The following is a 22,503-nucleotide window of genomic DNA, read 5'->3' on the forward strand; positions in this document are numbered from 1 at the left end:
TCCATGGCTTTCAGGAGAGGGCAGGGGAGTATTTGAGATTCGCGTTTCAGGATTCAAGATCATTTAATGTCATTTCTAGTACAGAAGTCTAAAGGAGAAATGATTAATTATTACTCTGGATCTGATGTAGTACAAAGAAAACCACTAAGATAAAGAACATATACTATATTACATGTTTACATTGATTATGTCCATAAAGTGACACAAGGTACAGGAGTGTCTGTACGCAAGGTCACTCTGACAGGAAATGATAAAGTAGTGGTGCTTGGGGGTGTGGAAAAATGGGTCAGTGGGTGAAAGTGTTGATCAGCCTTACTGCTTGGGGAAAGTAACTGATTTTGAGTTTGATGGTCCTGGTAACTACGTCACTGCTCTTGGATTGAGCTGGCACAGGCTCCAATGGGTCAAATGGTCTCCTTCCATTACCCTGTGGTCATTGGACAGGGGGATGAGTGGAAATTGTGGAGAAGCAACTCCATGAAGGACTGTGTGAAGAAGTTATTTTTTTTTTAAATCAGTGAAGATCAACGAGGATGATCGCCAACATGAAATGCCATTAAGGTGCTGGAGTTAAATGCTGTTATATGGCAGGTTCTGTGGATATCTGTACCATCTGGAATCAAGACATCAAGGTTCTCATGAAATGGCAACTGGATACAAGCTCAAATGGATACAGGTGTGAATGAGGCTTTCAGCAGTAGCAGTGAGTAGGTAGAAATGGAAGGAGTAAAATTAATCAATGTATTAAAATATTTACTGGTTTACTATCACACAGCAAATGCGGCACATCAGCAGAATAGACCATCAACTACTACCATACCAGTGAAGCACTCTAATTTGCTTTAAAGTGACAACGTGTGGTTGATTGGTCTGATAGTGCACAATGCTAAAAGCTCAGGACTTACTAGTAAAAGGATTCATAAGAGAGCTTCCCATCCAGAGTTTCACTGAAGTCCATTTTATTCCAGTGAGTAAATGCTTCACACACTGCATTTTGTCTCTGCCAGACACACATTCACAGAACTCTCGCACTCCTGAAAGCAAGAATCAGTCGACAAGATAAGCACACCTGTAAAAAGAATAAGACAGATGCACAATCAGCGTCAAAGTTCAAAGTAAATTTATTATCAAAATACGTGGATGTCACCATTTATTACCTTCAGATTTTATTTTCTTGCAGGCATTTACAGGAAAATAAAGAAATACCATAGAACCAATGAAAGCTACACACAAAGACTGACAAGTAACAAAACTGCAAAGGAAGACCAACCGTGCAAATACAAAAAAATGATAATAATAAATAAGTAAATAAATAATACAGAGAACAAGAGTTGTAGAGTCTGTGTTCAGTGCTGCAGTGAGTCAAGTTGTCCACACTGGCTCCAAACCCTGATGGTTGGAGGGTAATAGGTAATTCACATTAGAAGGAGCTAAAATTCCACTTTCACACTAAAACTCTTCGGGACATCCGGTATGTGTGTTAAGCTAATTGAAATTTTGTGATCTAGGTGGTGGAAGGTGCACAAGACTGGATTGCATACAAGTCTCCATTGTAGATTGGCTCTCTCTTTCTCTCCCTGCCTCATGTTTTCCCAGGGTAACAAAAATACAACTCTTTCCAGAAATAACACTGTTATCAACTTGCACCATCCAATCCAAATTAAATATTTAGTCAATGACTTGCAGCCTCCAGGAAATAATGTGCTACTTTAAACCACATTGATACAATAGTCAGTCTGAGGAACACAAGTAGCTTTGTGTCTTATAGTTACTGATTCTAGTACAGACAAAGCAACAGGTCTCTATCAATTTTTCATGAGGGAACAGAAATTCCTGCTGTGCACAGTCAGATGAAATAAAAAAGCACACAATGCCAATCATTCTTCTGAAAAACTATGGCAGGCGCCAATAATTTGAGGAAATGCTACTTTATCATTTGCAACGTTGAGTGGCAAGGATCAGTTCAGAATTCAAATCGGGGCCTAGAAATAAAATTATTTTGTTTTTTGGGAGGACTCGCTATAAACTGCATGTAGTTCATCGTCCATCTCTCTCCGCAAACCTAGAGCGGAAGTATCAATGTCCCTCAAGGGTAGATAATGTGTAAACTTCCAGGTATCATCTCAAGCACTGCCAAATTATTAATCCAGCAGCTTTGAGAAGAGGAAGCAGTGTGCTTCAGATAAAACGTGCAACAAATCAACTTTTCTGGTTGAACTATTATGTTTAGCACTGGACGCCAAGACACTTGAATGGAGAATTATGCACTACCCTAGTTTGCAGTAAAGTCTAGAGCGAGTTTCTATGGAGAGTGTTGCATCACTGGCAATTGAACATTGAGGAAGGAACACGGAGTTCAGTCTAGACTAACAATTTAAGCTATATTTAGCAGTAGTCTTGAATCTTCCACATCTACGGAGCTGAGAAATTTGATAATTCTTTTTGCAAATGTTTAAATTATGCAGCACAAGTTCTCACTAATAAATGAGAGAAATGACCAATTAATCTGCTTTGACCCAGGTTACTCCTTAAGTTACACACTGACACAAAATGGAGGAACACAGCAGATCAGGCAGCATCAATGGAGAGGAATAAACAGTTGACATTTTGGGCCAAAATCTTTTATCAAGACACTCAGGTCTTCAAGGGTCTCAGCTAAGACATCAAATGTTTATTCCCTCCATGGTCCTCCAGCATTTTGTGTGTGTTACTCTGGATTTCCAGCATCTGCAGAATCTCTTCTGTTAACCTTTAAATTACCAAGGATATGGAGAATTATCTGCTGTTTGAAGGGAGCACAGGATGTGCTTGAGCCCATGTAACATATTTTTGGAACAATTTTCAGACCCATCAATAAAAAATTCTGCAAGGTAAGTTCTTGCACACAATCAGCACAGAAATTTAAGCAAACAGCTTAACTGAGATAATAATATCAAAGAGTACAGCACAGGGCTCATTTTGGAAATCTTGCCATTCAAGAACTACTATTGGGACAGGGTACTAAGTTCAGGATTTCCTGACAGTTTTTACCATATAAGTGTCATAGATATTGTGTGCTGTACCTGCAAAGCCAAGCTGCTTTCTCTTGCATTGAACTGATAAATGTGCAATTGGGATCTGAGCCAAAAGTCCTTTCAGCAGCAGTGATACCTATACCAGTGGATATGGACCACGAATAGCAATAACATCAAAACACCAGAGAAACCACCAATTTTGCCTCAAATCCTTTGCAGAATAAGTAACATCAGTGTCCACTCCCAGACAAGTGTCCCCACCACTGATGGCCCAATTACACTCAGTCAGTTCTGTTGAGCAGATCCGAGGAATAAGACACAAATGTACAGTCCATTTCCACCTTGTAAGCTCCTTGAGAAAAGGAGAGTTTTCATGCATAATAGGGCAGACAAACTGGAGGTATAGTGAGGAATCCAAACTCCCAATCATAACTGTCAAGACATCCTACATATATACTTCTCCGGTCAGAGTTGAAATCTCTCAGGAATTTATGTTAGTGGACTACAACTTGCATTGCAGATTTTTTTCAAAGTTCACCCCAACGCCATGTGCGGAAGGAGCAAAAAGCACAACTATAATGTTCACATAAAATTGATATTGGTTTCCCTGTAAAATGTGCACTAAAATGAGCATTGCAAATTTCACCTTGGTGTTCCCCTTTGATTTTATACAAACTCTCATAGTCCTCAGAATTTAACTCCACAGATGAGATACTTGAAATCGGCCCCGAAGAGACATTCACAGTAAAAAAAAATACTCCACAGGTTACATAGTCCTCCACGCTGTTCCACTGGCAATCAAGAGAAACAAGAGAAATGAGGTCCCAATTTTCTACCAGACGCTACTCCATCTCACGCACAGATTTTTAAATACATTTCACTGTACTGCTGCTGCAAAATCTCACATTTCACAACATTTGTCAGTGATAATAAATGTGGTTCTGATTCAAACCCTTTGACATCACTTTGAAATGAAGAGACAATACTCAGGATACTCAGCGTGTTAGACAGCTTCAAATGGTGAAAAGGACAGTGATAATCATTCAATTTGAAGGTCAATGCAACCGAACAAAGTTACAGGTTTTTAAGCAGATACGAATGGGGAAGTGAGACAAGCAACAATCTTTGCTGAAGCTGGCAGACAGATTCAATTCAAACCTTGATTCAGAGCAGTACTGCTATGGGGCAAGAAACAAATGACTTGAGGAACTGAAAGTTACAAAAGCAGAATCATTAACAGAAACAAACACCCATCTCAGTTCCTATGACTCACACTCATCTTCTCCTTCATCTCCAAGATCCACACACAGATCCATTGTTGTTCTTGGCCCTATTTTCTCCCTTTTATCTTTTTCCCCTCCCTTGTCCAAGGTCTTCAAGTAACCCACCAACCATCACCTCTCCTCTCCATCTTTAACGGTTTAATCTCCAACTATCTGCTTGATACACCAATGGAGCAACTGTACCTAAAGATTAAAATATGCTAGTTAGACCCGAGCTCCAAAACAGTCCATGACCAGCTGATTCCTCTAATTGCAGCTTTGTGTACATTTAATATCATTGGCATTTGCTTATAATCAACCTTAGCAATTCCTGACCTCAAATCTTTCTCTTCCTGCCAAAACAAAAACCACGCTCTTTAAGTCTTGGTTACATGCCCCATTATCTACATATGTAAATTAGAAACTTAAGTAACTGCAGATGATGGAGACCTGAAATAAAAATAGAAAATGCTGGAGACACAGTCAGGAAGCACCTGCAGAAAGAGAAATAGAGTTAATGCTTCAGGTTGAAGAACATTTGTCAGAACAGGGAAAGAAAGAACAAAAACGCTAGTATTAAGTTGCAGGGAGAGTGGAGAAGGGAAGTGAGGATAAATCAAAGGGCAGACTTCTAATATTCCTGTAACCATGGGGATAAGGTACGGTACAAAGCAAGTCATGGTCTATAAATTAATGGGATCAGTTAGGGAAAGAACATTCTTTTGTTCATAAGGGCTATGAAATGGGGGCAATTAGGGTGTTAGAACACAAGGGAAGGGTGTGAATACTGAACAATATGTCCAGTAGGAAAACGGGTGGAAAAAACAGCCAATATCACCGGGAAATAACTTGTCTGATATGAGGTGGGGGGGGGGGGCTACTGCACAAGAATCAGAATCAGGTTTATTACCACAGGTATGTGTCATGAAATTTGTTAACTTAGCAGTTCAATGCAATACATAACATAGAAGAAAATAAATAAATTACAGTATACGTATATCAAATAGATTAAAAATCATGCAAAACCAGAAATAATATACATTTAAAAAAGTGAGGTAGTGTTCACAGGTTCAGTGTTCATTTAGGAATCGGATGGCAGAGGGGAAGAAACTGTTCCTGAATCGCTGAGTGGGTGTCTTCAGGCGTCTGTACCTCCTACCTGATGGTAACAGTGAGAAAAGGGCATGCCCTGGGTGTTGGGATCCTTAATAATTCATAGTGCCTTTCTGAGACGCCACTCCCTGAAGGTGGGACTGAAAGAACCTACAGAAAGTTGTAAAATTAGTCAGCTCCATCTTGGGTACTAGCCTCCATAGTGTCCAAGACATCTTCGAGGAGCGGTACCTCAGGAAGGTGGCATCCATTAAGTATCCCCGTCACTCAGGACATGCTTTTTTCTCATCATTACCGCCAGGAAGGAAGTATTTTCACAACACATGCTGCTGATAATAAACCTGATTCAAGTCAGGCAGCATCATCTAGAGAGGGGAATAAATAGTTGATGTTTCAGGTCGAGACACTTCATCAGGACTGACAAGGGGAAAGAAGCCAGAATAAGGTTGGGGGAGGGGAGAAGTACAACTGGCAGGTGATAGATGAAACCAGGTGAGGGGGCAGATGGGTGAAGGGAGGGATAAAGTGAGAAGCTGGGAGGTGATTAGCAGAAAAGGCAAGGGTTGAAGGAGGAATTGATAGGAGAGGAGAGTGGACTAGGTTAGGGGAGAGTGGGATAGAGAATTAGAGTGTCAAGGAAGCACAGGGTTGGACCTTGAGACCACCCAGAAGAAGACCATAAGATATAGGAGCAGAATTAAGCCAGTTGCCCCATCTAGTCTGCTCCGTCACTTCATTATGACTAATCCAATTTTCCTGTCAGCCCCAATCTCCTGCCTTCTCCCCATAGCCTTTCATACCCTGACCAATCAGCATAAAGACTTGGCCTCCACGGTTGCCTGTGGCAAAGAATTCCACAGATTCACCACTCTGTAGCTAAAGAAATTCCTCCTCGGTGAGTGGAGTCCACGAAACGTGAAATTAAGTTAATGGCTCTATTAACTGTGGTGGGAGGCAAAGCAAGTTCAGGATGGAAGACATCGCAGACAAAACTATATGGAAATTCTCACTGGACTAAGCACAATGGAAATGGAGACAGACAGAAGGAGATTGGAATAGGATTCATGCGGAAGGTGAGCTGGGACCAAGCATAATCCAGATAGCCCTGTGAGTACATGGGCTTGTAATGGACATTTATCACTAGGCATTCCCCTGTAATAGAGATGGAGAGATCCTGAAAGGGAGTGAACAGGTCAGAGACAGACAGTGTGGAAGTGAGGACAGTGTAGAAAGAGGCAGTAAAAATAATGTAAGTTCTGAAGGTCTGCAGGAAAGTTATGGATCAGAAAAGGGGCCCTGAGTAGGAATGAAATCAAAATTGCTCCACAAAAAGGTGAAGATTAGGCCTAAGTGAGTCCCCAAAGCTGATCAGGAGAAATTGAGTGGAGTCAGAGTTGTTGCTCAGTGTGAACATGCATTGGTGGAGGGGAATTCATTGAGACTCTTTCAAGAAACAGAGGACCCTCAAACCATCTTGGTGAAGGAAGGAGATAGGGTCTTATTTGAGTATGGTACTAGTTGGTACCATACATTGGGAACAATCCAAGTGGCAGAAGGCATTTGAAGTTCCATGTGTGCAAGGGAGAAGGGACTCTACCAGGGAAAAAAGAATGGAGTTTAAGTAGGAAGAAATAAGTTGGCTGAGACGGTCCTACTTATAGATCCTGCCCAGGAGACAGAAATAGACCATACACCACAGGATATAGGAGCATTATTAGGCCATTTGGCCCATCAAATCTGCTCAGCCATTTGGTCATGGATGTAGGCTGTGCCAGGCTGCAAGAGTACAAGGTTGAAAGATGGGGAGGGGAGATCTACCAAGGAAGAGAATGATGGGATGTTCCATGGTGGGGTTATAATCCAGAGGGAGATACAAAGATGGCATGGGAGGTTTGAGAGATAATATTTGGTCTCTGTTGTGTAGGGGTCAGCTTGGAGACCTCAAAAACACCACTTTGTAATTGAGACAATGACAACATCGGAGCTGGTTCTTTAAGAATGGAGTACTGCAAACTCAGAAGGGCATAGATTGGAATGAGTGGGTGGATAGGTGGTAGAAAATCAAGGTGAATAGATCCAGAGAGGACAAGAATCCAGAAGATGGAGTCCCAGTGGGTTGGGTGCTTTAGCTGAAGCTCCACAATCTGAGGTGCAGGCTCCTGACCAAAAATTGGGCAGAGACGAAGGAAGAATGCCAAGTCAGGGGTGGAAATTTATTTAGGTGGATTGGAGGAGAATGAAGCCAGGGTCTTTGCTGAGGACTGATTGCTTGGGATTAGAGAGGGGAAAATGAGAAGGGATGATCAAAACACAGCAAACTGGTGGGAGAAATTGTCCCAGAGGAAAGTGAAAGGTAGCATAATCTTGTTTGAAAAGTATTTCTGTGAGACTTTATTGTATGTTTTACTGGAATACAAATGCAAATTGTTATTCAGACAACATTTCAAGGAGAGCACCAAGGTAACTTAGAGCAAAAGCAATGTTAAGCATTCCAATTCCTTTCACTTCCCATTTTCCCTACTGGGCCTCAGCAGAAAGCAGTAGTAGATAATTTGCCTATGCCCTTCACATTGCACCATGGCAGGTTAGTGACTGACCTTTGACGTCAAGGATAGTGTTGTCAAACTACGATATTCAACTGATCTTAAAGACAAGCTGCTTCCTTCATTGTCGGCTGAAGAAATGAGCAGAGGGCAAACCGTCTACTCTATGCTTCGATGATCGCTGACAAGGGAATTGAAATCCCAGCCACAATTGATGATGTGCAAGAACCGCTGTTCTATTTTGGCTGCAGCCAATGACAGAATTACATGACTGGTTGTAATGCACGCTTGTGGAATCCTAAACTCACTACAGATGTCATTGCAACTACCGTAAATTCTCATGTATATGCTGCAACTCAAGTGTTTCTCAATCATAGGATGGCAAATTCATGACTAAATTCTAGGCACAAGAGATTTCTAAATTCATGATTAAATTGTCATGGCAACCTAAATGGAATCAGCAAGGCAGGGGCTCATGCCACACCCAGGATAAAAGTTGCTGAAGTAGACCTGGGAACTGTTAAAAGTGTATTGCATTGGCAAAGATGCCTGCTTCAATCTAATTTGCAAATCGTTGATTGTGCCCGGTCATCCCGATGCTGCCTCCACTACATTGGTGAGACCTGTCATGAATTGGGGGACCGCTTCACCTTCACTCCATCTGCAGAAGTGGAATTTCCTGGTGGTCAAGCATTTTAATTCCGATTCCCATTTCGACATGTCCGTCCACTGCCTCCTCTTGTGCCAAGAAGAGGCCACCTTGAGGGGTGGCAAAGAAACACCTTATATTCTGTTTGGGTAGTCTCCAACCTAATGGCATGAACATAGATTTCTCCTTCTGAAAAATTTTCCCCATCTCACCCCTATTTCCCATTCTGACCTTTTATCTCTTCTCATCTGCCTATCACTTCCCCAGGGTCGTCTCCTCCCTCCCTTTCTCCTATGGTCCACTCTCCTCTATCAGATTCCTTCTTCTCCAACCCTTGACCTTTCCCACCCACCTGGCTTCATCTATCACCTTCCAGCTATCCTCCTTCCCTTCCCCCCCCCCACCCTTTTATTCTTGTGTCTTCCCTCTTCCTTTTCAGTCCTGAATTTTGGTCTCAGCCCGAAACGTTGACTTTATTCATTTCCATAGAGGCTGCCTGACCTGTTGAGTTCCTCCAGCATTTTGTGTGCATCGCTTCTCACTTGAAGGGCTAGTTCTCTTTTTCCAGTAGTTTAGATTGTAAGTTTAGCATCTTTCAACACATTTCAAACACCAATGTCAACATTCACTTCGTAATAATTCTTTATTTATTTGCTGTTTGTGAGATTTTGCTGTACATGGGTAAGGGTACATTAGTAGCAGTGGTGAATTTGACACCAGAAACGTGCAAAAAGTGCCTGACTGACACTATGGTATAGTACTGGAGGAATGCTGCTTTGTCAGAGGCAGACTTTCAGAAAGAATAAAGATACAGGAGCTCTACCTGCTCTATTACTCAGATGGCAAAGCATAAGTGAACAGGAATGTTCTGGGTTGTGTTTGATTTTCTTGCCACAGGAGTAGGTGGAAACCAAATTCTAATTGGTTGGGATTCGACTACAAATGATCAAATTCACATACAGGGCCTCAATAGAAGTCATTAAGTGCCTCAGCTGGGCACCGCGGTAGCGTAGCAATTACTGCAAAGCTATTACAGCTCAGGGCGTCATGGTTCCGAGTTCAATTATGGCATCTTCAGTAAGGAGTCTGTACATCTTTCCTGTGGAATGCATGGGTTTTAATCCCAGTGCTCCGGTTTCCTCCCACAATCCAAATATGTACCAGTTGGTAGGTTAATTGGTCACTGTATTGTCCTGCAATTAGGCTAGAGTTAAATTGGGGGTTACTAGGTGATGCAGCTTGAAGGGCCTATTCTGCTCTGCATCTCCAAATAAAAATACAGGGCAGTAGAGGAGAACTGGCTTACTAAGGTACTAATCGCTTCTCAAAGTTGAGCCCCCAATCTACATTCCAAAAAACAAATTACTCATTAAAATCACTACTTATGACACCTTGGTGTGTGCACTACATGTGTACACTTGCTTCCAAAATATTTAATGTTAAGCACTTTGTCATGACTTGTGCAAGTCCACAAAAAGCAGTAAAAACTCCAAAGGTACTTTTTAAGTACAGTAATTGTAAAACAAAGCAACCAATCCATAGGTACATAGTCTGGCTTAACAACTATATTAAATAATTTGTTAATTTCTTTTTTTTTCATTAGTTGTTTTTTTTTTAAATATACATTTTACAGATTAAGAAACCCCAAATCACAATGAGGAACAACAATACAGTGCAAAATTAAGCATACAATGACAATATGATACAGAGAAAGAATTTTTTTTAAAAAGCACCTAAATTGAAGACAACTTAGTGTCCTCCAAGCCCCACAACACAAAAAAACTCCAGACCAACCACAACACAATAGAGAATATAAATCAGAACAATCAAACTCCCAGACTGTGAATACACTCAGCAACAGAGGATAATAATGCCTTCTACCAGAAAAAAAGGGAGCTGAAAGCAAGGGACCGAAAAGAAAAAAAAACCCTAGTCAAGAGGAAGTTTATGAAAGTACTCGATAAAAGGTCCCCAGACCTTATGGAACTTTAGATCTGAATTAAGAACTGAATAATGAATTTTTTTTTTTTTTTTTAGGTCCAAGCAGGCCATAATGCCGTTAAGCCATTGAGCGTGCGTGGGCGGGGCAACATCTCTCCATCTAAGGAGGATCAAGCGTCTAGCCAGGAGAGAGGCAAAGGATAATATTCGGCATTTGGTCAGACTCAGACGTAAATCTGTCTCGCCCCAGAAACCGAACAAAGCAATTAAGGGGTTTGGTTCTAGGTGCTGATTCAGAATATACGATAACAGAGTGAAGACATCTTTCCAAAATTTCTCCAAGCTAGGACAGAACCAGTACATATGAATGAGAGAGGCCTCGCCCCTCTTGCATTTATCACAAAGCGGACTAATGTCAGGGTAGAATTGAGATAGTTTAGATTTAGACATATGGGCTCTATGAACAATCTTAAACTGTAAAAGGCAATGGCGAGCACAAAGAGAGGTTGAGTTAACCGATTTGAGAATTGAGTCCCAGCTCTCATCAGATAAGGAGGTATTTAAATCCTGCTCCCATGCCATTTTAATTTTATCTACAGGGGCCTGTCGTAAGGCTGCTAATTTATCTTGGATAATTGATATTAAACCTTTACCTAGTGGATTAATGGAAAGAAATAAGCCCATAGCATTTTTCACAGGCATTTCAGGAAAGTTAGGAATTAAAGGAGCAATAAAATGTCTAATTTGGAGATATCTAAAAAAATGAGCATTGGCCAGATTGAACTTAACAGAGCTGCTAAAAAGCAGCAAGGCGATTATCAATGAAGAGATCTTCAAAACATCTAATGCCCTTCCTATACCAAACCTGGAATGCTGAATCGTACGTGGTAGGTATAAAAAAAGTGATTATGTATGACAGGGCTGGAAACGGAAAAATGGAAAAATAGCATTTCCTAAACTGAGCCCATATACGCAAAGTGTGTCTAACAAGAGGATTAGCTATTAATCTGGACAGACTGCTAGGGAGTGCAGAGCCAAGAAGTGCAGAGATAGATAATTCTTTGGTGGAGCTCAGCTCCATCGCCACCCAATTAGGGCACTTGGGTTGGCCTTGGAAGAAAGACCAAAATGTAGCACAACGTATATTAGCTGCCCAATAATATAAACGAAAGTTAGGTAAAGCCATGCCACCCTCTTTTTTAGATTTTTGGAGATGGATTTTATTAATTCTAGAGCACTTATTCTTTCACAGATATGAAAAAATAATAGAGTCTAAGGAGTCAAAAAAAGATTTAGGAATAAAAATTGGGATAGATTGAAATAAGTATAAAAATTTGGGGAGAACAAACATTTTAGCAACATTAATACGACCTACCAAAGACATAGATAGAGGCGACCATTGTACCAGACTCTGTTTTATAGTATATGAAAGGTTGGCAAAGTTTTCACGAAAGAGATCTTTAAACTTCCTTGTGACTGTAATTCCAAGATAAGTAAATTGTTTATGGACTACTTTAAAAGTGAGATCACGAAATGTTAATTCTTGTGCTTCTTCATTAATTGGAAAAGTTCACTCTTATGTAAATTAAGTTTATAGCCAGAGATCTGGCTAAACTGGTCAAGAAGTGAAAACATTGGAGGTAAGGATGTAGACAGATTTGAGAGAAAGAGTAATAAGTCATCAGCATAGAGAGAAACTTTATGCTCAACACCCCTTCTCCAAATCCCAGTCAATTCAGGACAATTTCGAAATGCTATCGCCAAAGGTTCTATAGCCAAATCAAAGAGAAAGGGACTTAAGGGGCATCCCTGACGGGTGCCACATTTGAGATAAAATACCTGGGATTTCTGAAAATTAGTTAAAACAGAAGCAGTAGGACACAGGTACAGCAATTTGATCCAAGAGATGAAACTTTGACAGAGGTCAAATTTTTCTAAGACTGCAAAAAGGTAGTCCCACTCTATACGATCAAATGCTTTCTCCGCATCGAGGGAAATAACACATTCAGGAATCCCAGTTGGAGGTGAGTATAAGATATTAAATAAACGCCGAATGTTTACAAAAGGGAGACGGTGTTTAATAAAACCTGATTGGTCAGAGATAATGGAGGGAATAACGGTTTCTAATCTATGAGCCAAAACTTTAGCTAAGATCTTTACATCAACATTGAGCAAAGAAATCGGCCTATACGAGGAACACTCTGTTGGGTCTTTGCCCCTTTTTAATAGAATAATAGATGCCTCATTGAAAGAGGGTGTTAATTTCTAAAATTTAACAATCTGAATTGCTGTTTTCTCCCAATTTACAGCCCTTCCATCTTTAAGGCTTGCTTATGTTTATACAGCTCCCTCAAACTTTACAAAATGGATCAGCAATGATAAGTATGAATCATGCAAGCTTTTCCTTCCAAAAGGGGAAAATGAAGGTTATTCGAGTAATACATTTATTGAGATACAGCATGTTGTTCAGCAATCCCCCAATTTAACCCTGGCCTAATCACAGGATAATTCACAATGACCAATTAACCTACCAGTAGGTCTTTGGACAGTGGGAGGGAACCAAAGAACCTGGAGAACATACACACTCCTTACAGGCAACGGCAGGAATTGAACTGATGTCACTGGTACCGTAAAGCATTGTGCTAACCATCACACTACCACGCCACCCCAATTCAGCACAACACACCAATTATCCAAGAAATTTTATTTAATCTTTTGCCTCAGTACAGCTCAAGGAGACTGAAAGCAGAAGAGAACATTTGAGCAGACTACCTGTGTAAACAAAAACGTGAAACATGTTAGGACAGGAGCAGCAGCAACTTTGGGCTTGTAATTATAGCAAGACAATGTACCTATGAAATGGTTGCTTTGATTTACAGTTCTTCAGAGTTCCTGTACTAACAGATAACTTTGGATTTTTTTTACTGTGTATTTATCTTCAGCTTAAGAGGCATAAATAGAGTGGACAGTCTGGGAATTTTTCCCTGTGCAGAAATCACTAATACGAGGGGGCATAATTTTAAGGTGTGGATATCAGAGGCTGTGTTTTTTTATTAATAAAGCAGAGAATGGTAGGTGCATGGAATGCACTGCCAGGGGTGGTGGCAGAGGGAGATACATTAGAGGAGTTTGAGTCTCATAGATAGGCACATGGATGAAAGAAAAAAAAATGCAGGACCATGTGGGAGCGAGGGGTTAAGTAGGTTAAAAGGTCAGCACAATACTGTGGGCTGAAGGGCCTATACTATTTTGTTCTATGATCTGTGTTAACACAATCCATAGACCTCTTGAAATTAATTCTGGTCAAAGTTCAAAGTAAATGTGTCACTATATACTGCAAGTTTAGAGTTTCAGCACCAAATTCAACATTGCATCTGAGATTAATACTTACATTTAATTCCCTCTGTGCTGCTTCATGTATAGCTTGATTTAATAGGATGGACTCACTCCAACTCCAGCATTAGATATATATATATATACAGACTTGATGGTTGCTGAAAAAATGTAGCATTTTTGCTCACCCAGATTTTGGGAATGCGTCCAAAATAATCAAGTTGCAAATATCAGACACATTGGAAGAAAGGAGGCAAGACCTTAAAAATATTAATACATTTTTGTCAATCTTGTTGAGTATCTAGCTTGCGTATAAACTTACTAATCTGATAGCTTCTTGAAGTTTTGCTAAAAAATTAAATTCCATGGTGAAAAAGATGCCAAGACTAAAATAGAAACATTCTAAGTTATTTTAGAAGTGCTTATTTTTGACATTAGCAAATAAATACTTCTAATAAATTAAATTAAAACATACATTTATAGAGTCATAGAACACAGAAACAGGGCCTTCACCTGTCTAGTCCATGCTGAACTGTTATTCAACCAAGCCCCACTTGACCCACGCCTGGATTGTAGACCTCAATACCCATTACCTATATACTTATCCAAATTTTTCTTAAATGTTGTAATCAAACCTGCATCCACCACTTCTGCTGCAGCTTGTTGCACACTCTTGCCACCCTCCTAGTGAAGTTCTCCCTCCTATTCCTCTTAAATATTTCACCTTTCACCCTTAGCCTATGACCTCAAGTTCTAATTGCACCCAATCTCAGTGGAAAAGCCTGCTTGCATTTACCCTAGCTATACCCCTCATGATTTTAAATGTCAAATCTCCTCTCATTCTCTTTTGCTCCAGGGAATATTCAGCTTTTCCCTACAACTCAGATCCTCAAGTGTTGGCAACATCCTTGTACCCTTTTGATCTTAATTGATATCAGTTTCACATTTCTCCCTTTCCACTTTGTTGCATCAAAAGTGTAGGAATTCGTCAGTCAGATCAAATGAGGACGAGTCAACAACTGGGAACAAACTGATCAGAACTTTTGGAAGTAAGGGAAGTTTACATTCTTTAAATCAAATACAAAACAAAAATAGCGAATAAAATGTGAGAAACTTGAAAGAAAAGGTGTTCCATTACTGTTTCCTTCCATCTCGGGATATCCTGAAGTGTAATGCTGTTTAAGTGGACGTCCCACGGTGATTTGTGACAATCAATTTAAAGACAAGCTCCCTTAAGCAAGAAAATGAGTGATCATGTTTCACTTTAAGTGGTTGCCATTTAAGACACTGGCTTGGGGCGGGGGTGCAAGGCCTTGACTTACTCTGACGTGAATTTTCGGTACTCCAGGTTATTGTGTTCAAGTTTCTGAGGAGACTGAATCCCCAACAGACTCAGAAAGAAGCAAATTATTCACTGCCCCTTGCTTGCTAATAGAGGCAATTCGTTAAATAACTTTAACATTACTACACATCGGCGCCCAGTGTGTGGGAGATTTGTGAAAATAAAACCAATTTTCCGCTCTCATTTCGTAGTCACGAAATCCGTCTCGAAAAGATTCTGCAGTTCGAGTTCTACAACAGCGATTACGTGCAATGTCCCCAAATTCCAGCCTCGAACAATTTGAACGCAAGTTAACGGAGAATGGAAAAGTTACCTTCACGTGAAGGACAACTTGAGGTCCCCGTTTATCCTCGCGGCAACGGTCCCTGCTGCCTATTTCTCAGACAAGAGTTGGTGAAAAGAACATTAAAAAATAAATTAAGACCGGGATCAGCGGCAGCTTCAGAACGTTGTATTCAGAATCATAATGAACAACATTCTATAGAGTAGATCCCACTCTTGAGTTGCGTTAAATAAGGACCGACCTCATTATAATTAATTAAAACTATTAATCGTCGGGAAATTTTGATTCGTGGGGAATCACGGCCCCTCAAAGTTAACTTGCTCCGCTCACTTTGAAACTTGGTGATGTCAGCCAACTTCCTGTCAAATCGGGGCAGCTTTCAAGCTCCCCCTGCTGCAATCGTGTCGCTTTGCATTTTCTTGGAGATGTTTGAACTTCCCAATCGGCAAAAGATGAAAAACTTGAAAGCACGTACCACCAAACTCAACGGCAGCTTCTATGCCACTCTTCTAGGAGTATTGAATGAACTCGTGTACAATAAGATGGACTCCTGGCCTCACAATTTACCTCAGTATGATCTTGCTCTTATTTCTTATTATTATTTCTGAGGACCTGTCCTGGTCCCAGAACAGCAGTGTTATTGGCAACACCTCAACTTCCTTAGGAGCTTGCGAAGAATCGGCATGACATCTAAAACTTTAACAAACTTGTTTAGATGTGCAGTGGAGAGTATATTGACTGGCTGCATCATGGTCTTGTATGGAAACACCAATGCCGTTGAACAGAAATTCCTACAGAAATAGTGAATTTGGTCCTGTCCATCACAGGTAAAGCTCTCCCCACCACTGAGCACATCTACATGAAACTCTGTTGCTGGAAAGCAGTATGTATTATCAAGGACCTCCACTACCCAGGTCATGCTCTCTTCTCAATGCTGCCTTCAGGAAGAAGGTACAGGACTCACACCACCAGGTTCTGGAACAGTTACTACCCCTCAATCATCAGGCTCTTGAACCAGAGGGGATAAATTCACTCAACTTCAATTGCCCCGTCATTGAAATGTTCCCACAATCTATGGGCTCACTTTCAAGGACTCCATGCAGCCGGTGAACAGGCAGGCTAAGGCCCACATAAAAGTCCATGGCTACAACATTGATTTGCAGAAACTGAGAGGAATCAAAACAGAAATTGATTAGGGTGAGAAGAGGGTCAGTAGAGAGGAATGTGGTATTTAAATTTATTAAAGGAATAGAGGGCACTAAAGGCCTTCCTAATGGAGAATGGAGGTGTGCAGGGACCAGGTGCCCATGCTGAAGAAGAGGCAGTGGGGATTAGGGAATTCAAAGTTGCTAAAAGCATGTGAGATGCCATGGATGTAATTGGGAAGGGTCTGGACAAGACAGCTGGCAAGAAAGAGTCAAGTAATGAGATGCTCTGTGGGGCAAAAGCAGGCAGAAACAATGGGTCTACCAGGGCAGTCCTGTTTGTGGATTATGGGGAGAAGGGATAGAAGTGGCCATTATGGGATTGAGCCACTACCATGTTAGAGGCTTTGATTGGGAGATCTATTAGTGTTTGGCATTTTGAATGTTTCCGTATTTATTATTTTTGCTCCAAATTATATCTCAATTGACAGATCCAAGGACTTTCATGAGGTCAACAGGCCATATATTGTGGTTGATGATACTTTTTGAATTTTTCTTAAAGTTTCTATCTGGATGGATGGAATCCACGTGGTAACTTGGGAGTGGGGGAAGCTTTTATGATGACTTGTCATGCAGCAGACAATGTGGAGACCTCTCTCTAGTTACCACTCTTGGATTTGTTCCTCACCTTGAGGATGGTCATGATTGTGGTATCTTTGAGGTTCTTCCCATGTCCTCCTCTCCTCAGACATTAACAGTCTCAAAGATTCCACAGTTGGCTTTCTTTAACTTTTACTCCATGAACAACAGATATACTGCAATCAAAAGAGGCTGCCCTAAAATCACTATAGTTAAGAAACTCTAGGCCAGTATATTAATACTAGTTTGATGAAATTCAGGAGCTAAATAATTGCAAACATAAGGCATTCTTGAGTTGGAAGCTTCACTATGGCTTTCGAGAAATAAAGCTGCTTCACAGGCATCTGAAGGCTCGAGGTCCAACAGAGAACTTCATCACCTGAAGAAGAGATGGTGGGCAGAAACAGCACAGGAGGTCAGAGGTCTAGGACTCATTGAGCACAATGTCATGCTTAGAGGTCTTTGTCAGTGGTTTCTAAGGTACAAGGTGCAAGTAACACTGAAGGTGAATTTATTAAGGAAAGAAAGACAGCCATGAATACTGGAAAGGACACTTCAAAGAAATTTTCAGTTGCGACTCTGCTCTTGAAGTGACCATCCTTGATCCCATCCTGCAGTACATTATTTGATTCGGCTTTGGTATAAACTTGACTACCAAGTCTAAAAAAAAACCTTTGGCAGCTGAGAGAGAACAGGGCCTCAGGAGTTAATGGTATCTCATAGAAGTTCTGAATCCTGGAGGAGAGGATGGAGTACTATGGGGATGAGGATGGTGGTAAATTCACCACAGGGGGGCAGATGGATCTCGCCTGCATTCAGGATACAAATAACAATTTCTAGTGAACCCCTGTAGCCAGATTATTTACCTGATCAGTGCTAAATGGGTGAGGAAGATTAAACCACCCGTCAGCAGTGGCTTAATAATTGGATTGGTATCCACTGTAGCATTTCAGTGTGAATTAGTTTTGGTTACTATTGATTGCAGATTTCCATTAAGTGAGGAACTTAAGCTATTTGATTTCAAGGCAGGAAAATGGAAATGAAAGGCTGGTGGAACAGCTCTGAATAACTGAATACACCTCTCATGTTCATACATTAGCTAAGTGTTCTAGATCCTGACAACTTTTGAGTGAAAACACTTTTCCTTAGTACACTCCCAAAATGCTGGAGGAACTCAACAAGTCAGGCAGCATCTAAGGAGGGGAATAAACAGTTGACCTTTTTGGCCGAGACCCTTCATCAGGACTTCTGATCTCATCCAGCATTTTGTGTGTTTTACTCTGGATTTCCTGCATCTGCAGAATTTCTTCATCTCATCTCCCTTAAAGGTGATTTGTCATAGACTAAATTTATGATCTCTGACCCTCAACAGAGAGAATCATTTTAATCTGTCCTCTTTGAAGTCTTTTTCCGATATGTTTCAGGATTTCCTCATCTCTGTTACAATCCCCTTTAATGTATTTTATAAAGTCCTCCCGATTTTAATTGCCTGTGATTCCCAGGATTTCCTACATTCTAATAGAGTCAATTGGACCTCATACTCAGTCTGACTGCTGCCCAAACTTTACAGAAGTGAAAACAAGTTTCTCTTGTAACTAAATAGTAAAAGGGCAGAAGGAAAAGCTTGCGGAATGAATTGGCAACAGTTCCCGTTCCAGAAACTGGTGTTAGATCTTTAGATAGATCAGAATGGGAAAACAGTCCCAGGTTTCAGTGGGTGAGGTGTGAGGACCAGGAATCCTATGTGTAAAATGTCCTGCACTCAACAGTGTTCTGAGTATAGAATCTGAATCAGGTTTATTATCACTGGCATGTGGCGTGAAATTTGTTAACTCAGCAGCAGCAGTTCAATGCAATACATAATCTAGAAGAAAAAAACAAAAATAAATAAATCAATTACAGCATACATATATTGAATAGATTTTTTAAAATGTGCAAGAACCAGAAATACTGTATATTAAGTGAGATAGTGTCCAAAGGTTCAATGTCCATTTAGGAATCAGATTCAGAAGCTGTTCCTGAGTCGCTGAGTGTGTGCCTTCAGGCTTCTGTACCTCTTCTGTACTTCTGCACAGACTCGATTCATGTGGCACTGGGGAATATAACCGAATGCAGCAAATGTGCTTCCAAGAGGGAACAAAAGTGACCCCCCCAGATGGAGTGGGTCCAAAGCAGTAAACAATTTTCTGGAGGAATTCAGTTGGTCGAGCAGCATCTGTGAGATGAAAGGAATTGCTCATTTTTCGATAGTGGGTGGAGTTTGCAAGTTGCACCTTTATTGATTGAGATGCCCCTCGTGTCATGAAGGTGAGTGCAAAGCACATCTGTAGTAGTGCAGATACCTGCTCCCCCTCCCCCCACCACATCATCTCCCTGGTTCTCATTGGCTCCACCTCTGCTGATATTGGCTTTTTTGTCATTTGATGATGTTCATGTTCTGAAAATGCTATCTTTCCCATTTCTGATTATCCTATCCTCTGCACAGTGCATTTCGTCCATTTCCCATTTCCCTGCCCCACCTCTGAAACCTGTATTTCTCTGAATCCTGATCGTATTTTGAACTTGATGTTTAATCTTACTGTTGAATTGGCACAGCACAGAAGGCTAAGGGAAACTTTACAGAGGTTTATAAAATTATGAGGGGTTTAGACAGGTTAGATAGTCACAGCCTTTGTCCAAGGGAAAGGCAAAGGACAAAATAAAGAACATACCATACACTCAGTGGTCACTTTATGAGATACACTTGCACGTTAAATATCTAATCAGCCAATCATGGGGCAGCAATTCAATGCAAAAAAGCATGCAGACGTGGTCAGGACATTCAGTTGTTCAGACCAAACATCAGAATGGGGAACAAATATGATCTAATTGACTTTAACCATACCAGATGGGGTGGTTTGAGTATCTCAAACTGCTGATCTTTTGGGATTTTCAGACTCTAAAGTCTCTAGAGTTTATAGAAAATGGTGCGAAAACCAAATAAACAAACAGTGAGCAGAAATGCTGTAAGAGAAAATACCTTGATAATGAGAGAGGTCGGAGGAGAATGGCCAGACTGGTTCAAGCTGACAGGAAGGTGACAATAACTCAAATAACCACACGTTACAACAGTGGTGTGCAGAAGGGCATCTCTGAATGCACAACACGTTGAACTTTGAAGTGGATGGGCAACAGCAGCAGAAGACCATGAACATACACTCAGTGGCCACTTTATTAGGTACAGGAGGTATTGAATAAAGTGCCCACTGAGTGTAAGTTGAAGGTTAGATAGATCTGAGGGGTAACAGTTTCACACAGAGGGTGATGAGAATACAGAACAAGCTGCCGGAGGACAGGTGAGGAACGGGGGTACTGGCCATCCCAGGTTACAACAGAGACCATTGTAACATACTTGTCATGGTAATATGAGTTATTGAAGTATCCATTCATGTGATTAACTGTAGCAATGGAATGTGTCTGTATACCTGTTCAAACGCTGTGATTGTATCTTCCTTGACCACCTCCTCTGGCAGCTTGTTCTGTATGCCCATCACTCTGTGTGTGAAAACATTGAGGAAAAAGTAACAGAAGTTCCAGAATGGGGCTTTGTGAAAGAAAGCAACAGCTTGGATGCTGGTTGCCTCTGTCAGCTGTATGAGGAATAAAGTACTTTTGTTGATATTTTATATTAGCAATTGTTTGAGACCATAAGATATACAGTAGAGGCAGAATTTAGCCTATTCAGTCTGCTCCATATTTTAATCATTGTGGGTTTTTTCCAACCATATTCTCCCACTTTCTCCCATAACCCTTCATCCATACAACCATAAGGCATGGGAACAGATTAGGCCATTCAGTCCATCAATTCTGCTCCGCCATTCCATCGTGGCTAATTTATTATCCCTCTCAACCTCATTCTGCTGCCTTCTCCCAGTATCTTTTGACACCCTTACTAATCAGGAACCTATAAATCTCCACTTTAAATATACCCGATGACTTGGCCTCCACAGATGCCTGTGGCAATGAATTCCACAGATTCTCCACACTCTGGCTAAAGAAATTCCTCCTCACCTCTGTTCTAAATGAACGTCCTTCTTTTCTAAGGCTGTGCCCTCTTGTTCTATGCTCTCCCACTACCGGAAACATCCTCTGCGCACATACTCTAGACCAGGTCCGTGGATCTCTTGTTTAATGGAATTGGTTAAAAAGGTTGTGAACCTCTGATCTAGACCTTTCAGTTCCAATAAGATCCTCTCACTCCTCTGAACTCCAGTAAGAACACGTCCAATGCCATCAAATCCTCATACATTCACCTTTTCATTCCCAGGATCATTTTTGTAATCTTCCTCTGGACTCTCTTCAATGTGTTCCTTAGATATGGGGCCTGAAACTGCTCACAATACTCCAAATGCACTCTGACCAATAATTTATAAAGCTTCAGCATTACATCCTTGCTTTTATATTTTTATGCATTTGAAATGAATGCCAACATTGTATTTGCCTTCCTTATTATTGACTCAACCTGCAAGTTAATCATTAGGGAATCCTTCATGAGGACTCCCAGGTCCCTTCACAGCTCTGATTTCTGTATTTGCCCCCTGTTTAGAAAATATTCTATGTCTTTCTGCAGTCTCACTTCTTCCTCAAGACTACCTTCCCCTCCACCACTCTTTGTGACATCCCCAAACTTGGCCACAAAGCCAACAATATCATCATCCAGATCATTAATGTGAAAAGAGGCAGACCCAACACCGACACCTGCAGAAACCCTTACCCAATCAAGAAACTATCAATCCCTACCTTAAATACACAAAATGGCTTTGCATCCCGAGCCATCTGTGGGAACAGTTTCCACAGATTCACTACTATCTGGCTAAAGATAATAGAGACTTATTCATTCATTCATTCATATTTATTCAAATAAGTTCAAACATCTTCCTCAATCCTCTCCATATTTCAACTTATAAAAATTAAATTTTATATAATGGGCACCCCTGTTACCTCTAAGCTGTGCTGGTGCATGGCCACACAGTGACTGAAATGCTTCTGCGCACATAGCCTTTGTTACCATGCAGCTGGGTTTCTAATCAGAGTCCATGGACCTTTTGCTTAATGGCATTAGTCCATGGCATAAAAAGGTTGGGAGCCCCTGGTCTAGTCAATTACCACCCCCAAGAGAGTCAGAAAGATGCCCCAGGGGAACATTGATTGCTAATGGACTCCTACTGCTAGATTGTAACAGGTGTTCAGTGTGAATCGA

General features: G+C 40.9%; 1 protein-coding gene across 4 annotated transcripts in view; it reads right to left on the minus strand.

Annotated features, from left to right (window-relative positions):
* The window catches only part of nlrx1 (NLR family member X1), a 33,206-nt gene extending 17,405 nt beyond the window's left edge, over positions 1–15,801 (minus strand). For 3 of the 4 annotated variants that reach the window (XM_059956909.1, XM_059956907.1, XM_059956910.1), the window contains exons 1-2: positions 15,511–15,801; positions 906–1,069 (exon numbers count right to left, since the gene is read on the minus strand). In XM_059956909.1, the coding sequence (XP_059812892.1) occupies positions 906–993 (88 nt within the window). In that variant the 5' untranslated portion in view covers positions 994–1,069; positions 15,511–15,801. Of the gene's footprint in view, positions 1–905; positions 1,070–7,986; positions 8,093–15,510 lie in introns of those variants that run through there. The other variant, XM_059956908.1, reaches the window with a different exon arrangement.
* Between the last annotated feature and the right edge of the window lie 6,702 nt (positions 15,802–22,503).

This window comes from Hypanus sabinus, chromosome X2, assembly GCF_030144855.1.
Source record: "Hypanus sabinus isolate sHypSab1 chromosome X2, sHypSab1.hap1, whole genome shotgun sequence".
NCBI classification, from domain to species: domain Eukaryota; kingdom Metazoa; phylum Chordata; class Chondrichthyes; order Myliobatiformes; family Dasyatidae; genus Hypanus; species Hypanus sabinus.